The 14,051-nt window shown below is 39.0% G+C and overlaps 1 protein-coding gene across 1 annotated transcript in view; it reads left to right on the top strand.

Annotated features, from left to right (window-relative positions):
• LOC134862870 (CUB and sushi domain-containing protein 1-like) overlaps positions 1-14,051 on the top strand; it is a 343,579-nt gene that overhangs the window by 240,980 nt on the left and 88,548 nt on the right. Inside the window, exons 22-25 of the mRNA XM_063880971.1 lie at positions 4,465-4,581; positions 4,764-4,979; positions 5,627-5,815; positions 7,470-7,639. Coding sequence (XP_063737041.1) covers positions 4,465-4,581; positions 4,764-4,979; positions 5,627-5,815; positions 7,470-7,639 — 692 coding nt within the window. The remainder of the gene's footprint in view (positions 1-4,464; positions 4,582-4,763; positions 4,980-5,626; positions 5,816-7,469; positions 7,640-14,051) is intronic.

Here is a 14,051-nt window from a genome sequence, read left to right on the forward strand (position 1 = left end):
TTATAATAATTAACTTTATTTATATAGCACCTTTCATGCTTGATGCAGCCCAAAGTGCTTTATAGAGTATGACAATGGTGAAACATAAATAAAAACAAGGTATGAACAAACAGAAACAATAAAACAGGAACAGTGATACTGCTAAAATTACAATTGCCCCAAATTAAAAGTCAAATGAAAAAGATAGGTCTTTAATTTACTTTTGTACATACACTGACTCCCACGATTGGCACAACAAGTAATATTGATCGGAATTTAATCTTCAAGAAAAAATCAAGGGGTTTGATTGATTATGGAAGAGTTACAGAGGAGTCTTTGTTATTTCTCCAACCAAACACTGTAGCTAAGAAATAATAGCTGATTGTTGTGGTAATTTTTTTATTTTTACTTGTATAAGTGTGTTATTAGTATAATGGAGCACCACACAATAAGGAATCAACCTTTAGTGTACCAATCCGTCAAAATGATGATGAACTAGAAAAAGTACTTTATTAATACAACTTCTGAGGATGGAGAATATGCTGGTTGACCGTGAGTCTGCCGTATGAGGACAGACAAACATTCACATTCACTCCTACAGGCAATATAAAGTTGCCAGGTAAAGTAATGCATGTCTTTGGAGCATCTGAAGGAACACCATGCACTCAGAGGGAAAATCATGTACACTCAACAACCCCTGACCACTTTGTACCATTCTTTTGTTTGAAAATAAAAAAAATCACCTAATTATTAAAAACTACTCAAACTAAAGTCTACAATTTTGGCAAATAATTTTTTTTCATCACACTTAAAAATGCTTTCAAATAAATTGCCTGGACTTGTTTTGAATTAGTTATGGACGGTATTAAAATTACACATAGCTGTCACTTTAAACCCTGAGTCACCTGCCACACTGAACTGGAGCTCCAAAACAAAGTACATGGGGAAATAAGCAGGCGTAATCTGGGGAAGAGTTCTAGCGCTGCAGCTGCGTCACTGTCACACGCTTCAACACAGTTGCATTGTCCACAGTAAATGATCCTGCACAATTCCCTTCAGTGAGCCGCTGCCGACTGTGTGTTTGTTGTGTTTGAGATGAAAGTGGGATAGGGAAGTTTCACACAGTACTTTGTTATTACACTTAGATTTCACAAGACAAACCTTGACATGATTAAAGAAGAACATTTGGTCCATGCAATATGAATATGAAGCTTGAAGGTTTTATTGTTAACTTCAATTTCAAACATACTTATTTTGGAGAGGGAGTTGGTAAAGGTGTTGCTAGTAGTACCTTATTTCCCAGTTTTCTCCTTTCTCTCTATGTGTGACTGGTAGCCTTAGTGCACATTTTACAATCTGTCCCCACTCCAGAGTACACTCTACCACAATAGCCGAAGTTTTACATCCGGCCTCGGATAAATTATGCGGGTCAACAGGCATCGCTGAAACAGTTACTCACTGACCACCGCAGGCTTCCCATTCAGCTTTTGCCCATAGCTTACGCTATCATGGGAGATGAATACACAGCGTCTGATTCATTCTGCCGATTGAAAAGAATCCAATTTGAAAGCCAAAGTCAGGATGTCTCAACTTGGGAGTGAGTTCATACTGAGGCAATCTATCTCACAGTATCAGCCATATAACATAAGCCGTTTTAAACGGCCAATGTGACATTTCAATTTTCAGCCAAGCATGCCATCACAGTGACAGCTGATACATTACAAGACACACTATTTCAGAATAGCACTTTGGAGTGTAAGCCTTAACTAGAAATATAACATGTCATGGTTTGCTTTCTGAGAACATCCTGGGACTGGAAACAAGTGTGAGATGTGTTTTAGCATGACTGTTTCATCTTATTCTAAAGATACTGTTAACCTTATTGTTCTGTAATTGAACTCTTTTCCTACCTATTGACAATTGTATGTCCTGTTCAACTGATTTGCAGCTTTTGGAGCTCTGGGAGGAAGCAAGAGCGAACCCCCGCAAAAGTCCACTGAGAAAGACTAGGACATCTCACATCAATTTATAGCACAATGAAAATCATCTTTAAAAACTCCCTAAGCCGTACTCAAAGCAATTCACACACACACACACACACACACACACACACACACACACACACACACACACACACACACACACACACACACACACACACACACACACACACACACACACACACACACACACACACACAGACGCATTAACAACAGTAATCTTATTTACAGTACAGTCTCAAAGGCACAGTTAAAATTTTAATAGGAAGAAACAACCTTTTTCCTGCCATACCGACTGCATTACAAAGCCACCAACATTCATTATCTTCACAATATTGAGTCTAAAAGAAAAACAAAATGACAAGTAGTCCTCCTGCAGGCGTACAGAGACCATTCCCTCTCAGTTCCTGTTGGACCCAAACCACTCGTGTTATTCCTGCAGGTCAGCTAAATCTCCAAACAGATAATACAGAACACCGGCTGCTATTTTTTCATGTGCCAGGCAGAATATTGAAAGAGCACAGTGACATTTTAAAGCTTGAAGCTGGTGCAAACACAACAACTTGTTTAAAGTGACCGAAGCCACAGAATCCCTTTAGTTAAAAAATGCCAAGGCATCGTTTAAAAGGAAGATAATTAATGATTGAGACAACAAACAGTCAGGAAATGGGAGGGGGAAAAGCTGGAGTCTGGTACACTATCTTCCTCTATTTACCTCCACCCTGTCTGAAAAACAAGCCTTACATTTTCTCTCAGAACTCATTCTCTTGCTTAACAGTGAAGGCCACACTTTGATTTGCCTCTCGAGTCTTTGTTAGAGTCATGCACTGTCTTTTTCTTCCGACTTACTCTTTTTGTTTTATAGCATTTCTATGCCGCTCACCTATCCTCTCAGAATACCTTCTGCCTCCATCTTCTCACACTGAGATTTTTCACATGTGTTTTTGATGTGTGTACTCAAACACAGTAGGTACAACGTAGGCCCACAGACACGACAATTTAGTCCGACAGTGTTCGAGCTCTAGCTAATGTGAGTGGGGAAAAACTGGTTACCCAAACATACTGGACTGCTGGGCAGGGAGAGCGGCGTCCTTCACAGCTGCTCTTCTCCAGCTATGTTGAAATACGATATAGTTTGGATTGAAGGACACTGATAGACAGAGAAATAGGGATTTAGAAGTAGAGACACAGCCGCTCTCTACAAACTCACGCTATAAAAAATATATAATCTTCAACATCCATATTCATAAAGTCAAAATATTACATACAACTGTTCACTGTAGGAGCTTAAGGGACTTGTTCCGCATTACAACATATATAAACCTGGAACAATCAAGCAGGAGTTACTTATCAACAGAAAAGAAAACACATTTTGGTGTCTCTGATTTAGTTTATAGTCCAGGATGTTTAATGGGAACACACATATCCAGCATCTTCATGCATTTAAATTGAATTAAATGTAACAGAAAAGAGCTGATGGAGATAAAGGCACAGTGAGAGTAACAAAAAAGAGTCCGTATAAAACGGTATTATCTTAGTTCAACAGTCTGTAAGGCACGGTAAGCCTTCTTTTACTCTCCATTACTTTACTGTAGTATTTTCCATCCTGCTATATCCTAAATCAGTTTGTCCTGTTCCATATCAGAGCTCTGGCTCAGTGTGGAGCGTAGGTGTAACGCACACACCAGTCCCTCACTCTTTTCCTCAACAATCCTCTCTCTTTGTCACATTGTCTTTTTGTTTTCTAAATTAACGGAAACTCTGGCCTTATCCCTTGTTTCCCCCTTAAGGCATCTACAAACAGCATTGTTTTATTTCTACTTTCTTACTATTAACAATTCACATTAACAATCTAATTTAAGTCAACACACAAGTTTAAGTAAATGTTTTAAGATTCTGCTTATGTCAGAAATGTACTTATAGATGATACAGTGACTTGAACTTGACCATTATCAGTTGTTTCTTTTGTAGAAATGTTATCTGACCCCCATGTAATTGTTTAAAGAGGCTATGATTGGTATTTGTAAAATAATGACATCTCAAACGACAATGTGGTCACTTAGAGATGTGAACCAACTGAAAATAATTACCTGAGTCTGAGGCAATTTTTCGAGGCAATATACATATATTTTAACAATCAGGTTGACCCACTCAACATCTGTACGTTTATTGGTTTCCATTTAATTAGATTTGGTCTTAACAAACTGTATTTCTTATTTTCTCTTCCCTATAATTCTTAAACTATCAAGGACTGTTTTGTGTAGAGAAGAAACAGAGTCTGCCGGTTTCTGCAGTTCAGGAGATTCAAAAAAGGCTGAATTCAGTTTTATTCCAGTCTGTTAACTAATCCCATTTAGAGCAAAGAAATCTGTTTGTTAGGTGTTGAAATTGGGTGATCATTTTTTAGAATCTGTTAAGGTCTTTGTTAGCTGAGTGCAAATGGTTTATAATGAAACCTAATCTGTGTGTAACTGTCTCTCTACAGCTCTTTGTGGGGGTTATGTCTATGGTAAAACAGGGACAATTCTATCTCCTGGCTTTCCTGACTACTACCCCAATTCTCTAAACTGCACATGGACTATAGAGGTGTCACATGGGAAGGGTAAGAACACACTTACACAGAAATAATGGAAACACTCATTAAGTTTGCATGAAATATAAGATCCTTTTTTACCTTTAAATGTTCAAGATTGCTTTGTTTCTCAGTTTGTCTTTCATCTGATGCCATTAATGAGTCTATACCTTACTCTGTGTCTATCCATCCATTTATCCACTGATGTCTAGGAGTCCATCTGGTTTTCCACACTTTTCATCTAGAGGAAAACCACGACTACCTTTCAATCACTGAGGACAGCAATTTCCTGGTTCCAGTGTCTCGACTCACCGGCTCAGTGCTACCCCCTAGCGTCAAAGCAGGGCTGTACGGGAACTTCAGCGCTCAGCTACGTTTCATATCAGATTTTTCCATGAGTTATGAAGGCTTTAATATCACTTTCTCAGGTAAGAACAACCAACAGAAACTGTTTTGGTTCACATACTGTATATGTAACAAAATCTTAACAAGATAAACGTGACCCGCCTTTTTAGCCAGACTTAGGCCTTACTCTGTCAAATCTACACTGACAGACTTAACAGATATCATAAACATCAGCAACAGTTGTCTTGACTGTAAAAGGTAAACACATCCTAAAACTCAATTGTATGACTTTTAATGTTGATTAATGTTCTAATCATTTCCACCTAAAAAAAGCATTAAGATATTACGCTCTTAGCCACATTTAGTTGAACATGTTCTGTGCTGCTGGTCGTAAACGTAGGTCTGGCGGATAAATAAAGACATACACCTGCTAAACAACCACTTATTCTTTATCCTTTTCTCTAAAACCGAAAATAACTGTTTAAAAACCCTACTGGTAAAGAACAAATATAAACGTTGTTATGCTTTTAATTTTTTAAGTCGCTGTCCCCTTTGGGCAGAAGGCAAGAAACCACCACTAGTACTTTAAATGTTATTCACTTTGTTTAGTTTTTTCCCTTAAATGTAGCAGGCATAGCCTACTTAACAACATTACCATAGTTCCTGTACATTTAGCACCCCTTTAATGTTTTAGAATGACTTCTCAACTATGTTTCTCCTGGACGTGTAGAGTATGACTTAGAGCCATGTGAGGACCCCGGCGTACCGGCGTACAGCAGGAGGACGGGATTCAGATTCCGAGTTGGCGATTCGCTGGCCTTCTCTTGTTTTAATGGCTACCGACTTGAAGGAGACAGCAAGATCACATGTCTTGGAGGGGGCAGGCGGGTGTGGAGCAACATATTACCGCGATGTATAGGTAAGACAGTCAAGTACACACACAAACTGCAGCTTAGTAAACTAAAGCCTGGGTTAGTTAGTCGCACTGGTAATTTTACTACACTGTAAACTCATTGCCCTTTCCTGATACACTTCTCCTTGCACAACGTTATATATAGCAATGTTGTTACAAGCCTTTTAGAAGTATTTTTCCCTTCAATATTTATAGCTTATGAAGGGTTTATCTTCCATGCAAATAACTGGCAGCAGAAAACAGATCTCTCGAATTACCTTTTTCACCACATGAATAAGCCCAGATGTATCAGCGTTTTCCTGGTTGTAACTCACCGGTATTTTATTGCTGGCACAAAGGTAATTCAATATTATTTGACTGGTTGAGAGACAGTTGGCTTTATTTGCCAGGATTTGGCCGTTAGCAGGTTGTAATTTGCAGATTTTTTGATGAGAATCAGTGTTCCCGTGCTGCTAGTAATTTATGGGACTGATGGAGGCGGCTTGTAATTTTCAAGCTGCAAAAACAGCACACTGAAAATGCTCCAACAGCAAAAGATCAGACCTGACTTTGAGGAACAGCAGCTAGCAACGTTTTCTGGGTTAATGTCTCTCTTCCTCTTTTTCTTTCCAAACATCCCTCTCTTTAGCTCTGTCTCCCTCTGTATGTAGACAGTCCTTGGGTAGATAATTAGGCCATTAGCTTCTATATGAAGAGCATTATTATTGTTTCTTTTGTTACTCCCCTTTTCTAATTTCTCTCTGCATATTTCCAAAAGGCCCGTGTCTGGCTCAGTTCATCAAATTTCTTCTCGTGCTTTATTTTCCTTCCAACTCTCTCTCTTTATCCCTTTCTTCTCCGTCTTCACTCCCCTGGATTCTCTCACTACCTCTCTCTATAGTGCTGTCCTTAATTTCCAAAGATTTTTTAAAGAATTACTGTTGGCATCCTTTAGTATGTACTTCTTTCTCCTACACTAATCTGCTTTAAAATCATAGATAATATAAAAATAAAAGTTGTTTTAAATTGGTTCAGATTTGATAAACACTGAGTTTTTTTTTTCGCTCCTCACCGGCTTCTCTCCTGTCTGTCTCATTACTTCTATTTCCTTTTTTTCCCCTTCCAAGTAGTGGTGGTACTCCTCAGTGGGAGTTAAAAGCTTGCTTTTCTCTTCGCCTCATTTACATATGACAAAACTCTATTTGCACAAAGTACCACTTATTTGAATTCCTTAACTTTGATAAGCACTGCACCTGCTAGATAACTCTGTATAATTTCAGTGCAACACTTTTTCCAAACCTCGTTTAATGTAATGATTTTTTTTTGCTCTCTTTTTTAATCTTTTGCAGTTTATGTTTGATTGCTTTGCGTCTTTATTGGGATTTGCTGTTCTTCATTCTTTTTTTATTGTCTTATTTGAAGTGCTTCTCACAGAAGTTTTGTTTTACTGTATGATTCATTATTGTTATGATGTTTTATTGTCAAAGTTGAATAAGGTTTTTGGTTAGACTATATATGCGTTTTTTTTATATAATCTCTCTTCTTCATTTTGAGTCATTTCCTCACCTCTCTTTAACCTACACAATAAGCTCAAAGATATTGCGACTGCTCGAAGACAATTCTGAAGAAATGCTGTGACTTTGATCTCCACTGTCCCTGCCCCTTCCCTCTCTTGCTGTAGCGGAGTGTGGAGCCTCCTCACTGGGACCTGAAGGTGTTCTGCTCTCTCCCAACTTCCCCTCTAACTACGATAACAACCACGAGTGCATCTACCGCATCACGACTGAAAAGGGCAAAGGAATCAGACTTAAAGCTGAAAGCTTCCTATTGCTGGATGGAGACTATCTTAAGGTACGTGCGCAGTCTCACACGCGTGCGAATCCTTCACGCTTTTCCAAACCAGTTGGTGCAAAATCCACAAATGCACAATGTGCCGTTTGTACAGATATACACAAACACATAGAAGATTATAGTTATAACAAAAGCTGTCTATATGCAAAGTTGTGTATGCTTTGACATGTATGTGCTTGAGAAGATTATAATGTGTTTGGTTTATTTCAGATTATGCTTGAGTAGAAAACAATAATTGAGTTGTGGATGCTGTCATAATCATGAAGTGACATGATGTACTCAGATAATAATAAACACACTTGTGGATGTAGTGAACACACATTTAGACTATAAGAGTATAATATCATGGATCTGTTACATGGATAAAATTAGCATGTATAGCACCTATCAATCAGCACTTCATCAGGAAACGTATTAGCAGTTAATGGGAACCGTTTTTCTGTTCTTCTCAGAAACACAATAACTAACAAAAGACACGTCCTCAAATGACAATGTACTGAAGTCTTTTAATCTACATTCAATGTAAGGATTCAGAGGAAGAGCCAAGGTAAAATCGTATAAGTAGTTATACGTATTGCTATTTATTTTATAGAAATTATTATCACTGTTAAGATGTTTTAAGGGACATAATGTAGAATTTTTGGTTGCTTTTTGTAAACACACAGCTGTTGGCCCCTCCTCTCTGGTGCAACGAGCCATAGAACAAATAGAGAGAGAAGAGGCAGCGAACAAAGAAGTAAATCAGAGGAATACAACCTTATTCTCAGATTGTTTCTTGGTAATTACTTTCTATAGCACGAGTAAACACACCCAAACCTCTACACACTGCCTCCTGTGTGTGTGTGTGTTTTGGCCTGGCTCCACCTTGCTCACTCAAACTGACACACTGATAGCAGCACACAGCAGAGGAGAGAGATGAACAGAGGGAACATAGAAGCACATACACTTGTATGTTTGTATCATACACACACTAAAGCTCGCCTTGCCTCTGCAGAAACACACACTAACACACACTTCTGGTGATGAGTGATTGCCCCCCTCCACTGCATTTGACAAAGAAATCAAATACTTGAAGAGGAATCTCCCATCTATGCATTATATGTGTGTGTAGTGTGTAATCAGAAGTAGTTTACACAATGCAATGTGGAGCCAAAACCTCCCCAGTGGTGCAAGCTTTTCTACCAGCCGTGCATACCTGGTCAGAGTATAACGCAGGGAATGTGTGGACCCTAATTTTATGAGGTTGAGGTGAGCCAGAACAATGCTGGCTTAAACGTGAATGACAGAAGGGGCCTTGAATCCTTAGTTTACCCAGTATGAAGTTAAATTGTGTTAGCAAGGTGTGCCCTGGCTGTTCGATGTGTTAAACACTGCTGTAAGGAGCTGTAACATCCCTGCAGGGGTCTATTACCCATGTTCTCCATTAGTGCTGATGGTGCTCCTGCTGCAGTGGCCATCCACGGCTCAATGAATACTCGGGGTCCAATGGGGTCCATTTGGCCTCTGTCAGCCCTATAACAAACCCACTACAGTGTATAGTATCGCTCTAGTGAAGGTTAACCTTGATTTTTATACACTTTTATTGGTTGTAACATGTGGTAACACTAAGTCAAATAAAGAGCTGTGGAACAGAAGGTCCTGACAGAATAGAACGACAGCAGCAATAATGATATGTATTTACACAAAGGCCTCTGCTATAATCCTTTGTTTTGTTGTAAAAAACATCAAATTGACAGATTATCTATAGCTGTTACCCGGCAACATGAACATACCTAAAGACACTTTATACAACCTCAACCTGCAATACTTATTTTGTTATTTGCCCCCAAACATTTCAAGGATCGGCTGTCACAATGTGTATATGAGGAATGTGTGAACGTCCTCACATGTCATAATCTTTGATGTGCAAAGTTATGTATAAGTTAAATACAGAGAGCATTACAGACGTTCCCAAGGCTCATAATTCCTCGTAAATCCTCTATTGGGCAAATGTGCCCACTACAGTGTCAGATAGCAGCAGCTGTGTGAGCTGTTTTACATTCTTGACACTGTCTTACTGACATCGTATATAACTGTTTCTATTCACAATGTCTCTTAGCGGCATTAGGCCTGAGGGCATGGTTAAGCCAGTATGTGGTTAGAGTGTATTATCAGTATTAAGCCTAGAGCACTGACTGAGCCTGTCTGTGCTAAGATTGTATTAACAGGGTTTGTCCTGACTTTCAGAAAGGCATTACACCAACATAAACTTCCTAAATGTTGCTTTAACCATATTCCATCATCAAAACTTTAAAAGCTTTACTTTACTTTACAACATGTCTAGCTTAGATAGCTTTACTCCTCCCACTATCTCATTAGTTCTGTATTGCAACATGCAACCGCCAAGATCGGAGAGCAGAACACGGCCTTTTCCATTTTAAGCATTGTGATTGTGTTCTTGACAAGGCATTTGACATCGTATTTACTGTAATAAATGGATTCCTTATCAGAAAGTAACAGTAGCAGAGGAAAAGAACACAGAGAATGACTAGAGATCACAAGAGTTAATGAGTATGCACTGGATGCTAACGTAGCAATCAAAAAGTAATGGGGGGTCCAAAGACTCATTGCAAGAATGACATGTCGTGCTCAAGGAAGGACACACAACAGTATCAGACTTTTTGACTTCAAAATCAGAATCAGAATCCCTTTAGTCGTCCCACAGAGAAAATATGCATTAAAAAATATATAAATATCAAGATAAAGAAAAAACACACAATTTACAAAATACACATCCAGAAGGAGATATAGCAGCCAGGTAATATTGCTCAGTGATTGATAATGGCATATTTATGTTTATATATTGCCCATCAATTGTTATTGTACAAATAGTTTTGTATGAGGGGTCTACCAGGGGACATGCTGGTTGTAAAGTCTGACGGCTGTAGGAAGGAAGGACCTGCGGTATCTCTCCGAGAGACACCTCAGGTGCAGTCACTGTCACTGAAGGAGCTGCACAGTGTGGACAGGGTGTCCTGGAGGGGGTGGGACACATTGTCCAGCAGGGAGGACAGCTTGGCTGCCATTTTCCTGTCTCCCACCACCTCCACAATGTCCAGAGGACTCCCCCGTACAGAGCTGGCCTTTCTTTATTAGTCTGTTCGAATCACTAATATAAAATAACTTCATTAAATGATGTGAAACGTAAGTATTTCCTTGCAGTAATTCCATCTCCCTGTACTGCCCAATGTCAAAAATACTCCTATGATGATACAACACATACATCAGGTTCAGGTTATTGTATTTGTACAAGTAGGTAGCTAAACAAGGAACAAAACACACAGATTTAAAAAAAAAAGTACATCACATTTCAAACATTTAAAAACCACATGTACAAACATGAGCAATCCACAAAGTTCATAAACAAATAAATAAAAAGGCATTGCTTCCATAGCATCTGCGTGACACTGCTACAACTTGTTCATTGGTGCGATGGCTACTGGAATAACGCAGTTTTTATACACTTTGTCCTACACTTTGGGACACTAACCTCTGGCCAAAGGAAGAATCCATTAAGCCATGATAAAGTCCTTAGTGTTATTAATAAATTGAGTTGATAGGTAGTACAAATAGCTTTCTATTTTTGGGGAATTTAACAAAGCATAACAGCTCAATTAGGATGCTAGTTATTTATTAGATTTTGCTCATTTTCCAGCCAGAAATGAGTCATTTAAAAATAGGTAATAATTACAGGTGGAGCAGGTGTTGATGAACTTATCTGCATTAAAGTCATCTTGGATGATTGTATTGAAATGATCTATAAGAGAAACTACTACAACACATGAGTGATACTTATTATTTTCACAAATAATAAGCAGAAAGCACAGAACAAAGTATAATGAAATGGGAGGAAAGCTCCAAAGTGCCACTTGGCCTAGCAATTCGCATGCCACTCCCCCTGCTAACAGTAAGCGACTTAATGCCTGTTACAGCTGAACACAAACCACCTGCTGACAGTTCCAGCGAAGCTTCGGCTAAAGTCTCCTGTAACATATGAAACAGCTCAGTACCATTCCTTGTGCTACTGGCTAAGTTTTTGCCCTGGCACTTGTTAAAGAAAGGTCTAGCCAAGCTCAATACGCCTAAAAATGTCCTCTAATTCAGCGCTTGACAGAATATACTCAGTGGTACTACATCCCTGAAAAGAATAAGAGGGTTAGGAGGAAACAAAGTAAGGGGGTGCTGGAATTGTTCTATGGAAATAGAGGTGGAAGGAGTGCAAGCAAGAAAAAGGAGAGAGTCAGAAGAGCGAGGGAGGAGGGGTGGCAGATGGTGACATGTTGATTTATGAGCTGCAGGGCTTTTCATTAACCATACTGAGTTTTACAGAAACAGAGAGAGGAGGAGAAAAATGATAGAGAGAATGCAAGAGAGAAACGGAAAGAAAGAGGTGGACAGCCAAATGCAAAATGTTGGGAAACTGACATATAGAAGTGGAGGGATACAGTGAGGGAGGAACAGGGAAGGAACATTAAGATTAGGGGAGTATTGCCACACATATTGTGATACTGCTCATCTCTTTTAACGTTTGTATTCCCAGTATGCTTCACCATGTCTGCGTATCTTTGTCATGTTTATGAACATGCTGTAGCTCCTGCTTTGGCTTCATGTTGTGATATCTCCTCTGACTGGCAGCACTTGCAGTGATAGAGCAGTACGTCTCCTTAGCCTTTTTTCTTTGGCATTCCTGCCACCTGCAGACCTGTCACCACCAATCTTTGGAAATGCCCCAGGCTGCCAAATATAAGCATGAGCCGTTCACATTTATATCCCAGCTGTGAGACAGTATTATGAGGTACTTCAGGGTGCTAATTCTCCCCTTCAAAATGCAGTCACAAGTAGACTGCACTTCCTAAACTACTTCTTCTCTACTGTCCACATTAACGCTGCATTCAGAGACTAAAAATTCCAAAACAGTAGGCTCCAGAATAAACAAAATAATCTCAGTACCAAAGACTGACCACCTGTAAACTGGAGAAGCGTCCTAGAAAGTTTGGATTCATTGATATGAATCTATCCATCTTCTTCTGCTCTGTAATCCACCGATTTGCTCTACTTCTCTATGCTGAGTATTTTGCAAACAACAATTTCACAAAAATCTGCCAAAAATTAGCCAAAGTACACAGCTACCATGTGTTACTAGCTAAGCTTGCTTAGTTGTGTTAATCAACAGTATGTTAACTTTCTTTCTAACAACAAACTGCTTTTGAAAACTGTGTACATGTTTTGGGGAAACACAACTATTTAGCACATGCTGTGGTAATCATACTTGGTATTTGGTAAGTAAATGTGCTACAGAAATGTTACTTCACCCTTCATACTGTATCAACCTGTCTGTCAGCGCTCATTCGAAATGATTTACAGCTTTCTCCTTTGTGCTACCACTGGGGGCGTACAGTTATAGGTTGTAGCTCATATTGCAAATGATAAGAAGCAACATTGTTAGGTGACAAAAAAGAAAGACTGAGTCTAGCTTCCATCTTTATTATTTTAATCATTATTTAAAGAGTGCAAAAAGAAAAAGCTGAGAAATAAAGAGGATGCTAGCCTGCAATATTAATCCAGTCCAATAACATAACCTGTCTTCACTTTCTGCTATTTTCCCCTCTAATATGTATTTTCAAACCAAGTCACACACAACCAGGCAGTGTTTTGCTGTTTTAACTCGATGATTAGTAAACAGCAGAGAACATGCTGAGACTTGTTAACTAGGAAACCAAATGTATTACATGTGAAGTGTTTCCTCTGTTCAATTAAATCAACAATAGTAGGCATTGTTTTTCAAAAATAAAAGCACACATTTTGAATATTTATTACAGCTGGATATAAACTGAACAGTTTATTTTCCATCGAGGTCTGCAGAGTCCCCTCTGCCGATGCCCAAATTAAAGTGATACTTGAATCTACTGCTTGACCCAGGTGCTAGACAGTATTAAAACTTCAAATCCAAAGTAGGTTTGTTCAACAGTTTCATAACAACACTTTTAATTGTTGCAACCAACATTTAAAGTGAGTTTACCAATTTAATCACCCACAAACATTCTCTTCAATATTCTCTACAATAGTTACATAAACATGTTGACGGTTTACTATAAAAAGGAAAGCTTCGTCTGTTCCTCCGAATCATTCACGGCATATTTTAGGCACTATCATGTGGTGCTTCAAAAGTCCCAAGCTGATGCAAAGCTAAGCAAAGTGGCTGTTTCCTGGGGCTCACTGAGTTTTTTTTTGCCTCGCTTGCGTTGTTTGGTATTTGGATGAATCACAGTGTGTTGCAGAGGTGAGGCACACGAAATACAGCAGGGCCCTGCAATTTGGGTTTCACAACTGACCACATTTTCTGGCATCCTTTCTCCAGACAGGGTCATCAATG

The sequence above is a fragment of the Eleginops maclovinus genome, chromosome 4, assembly GCF_036324505.1.
Source record: "Eleginops maclovinus isolate JMC-PN-2008 ecotype Puerto Natales chromosome 4, JC_Emac_rtc_rv5, whole genome shotgun sequence".
Lineage (NCBI taxonomy): Eukaryota > Metazoa > Chordata > Actinopteri > Perciformes > Eleginopidae > Eleginops > Eleginops maclovinus.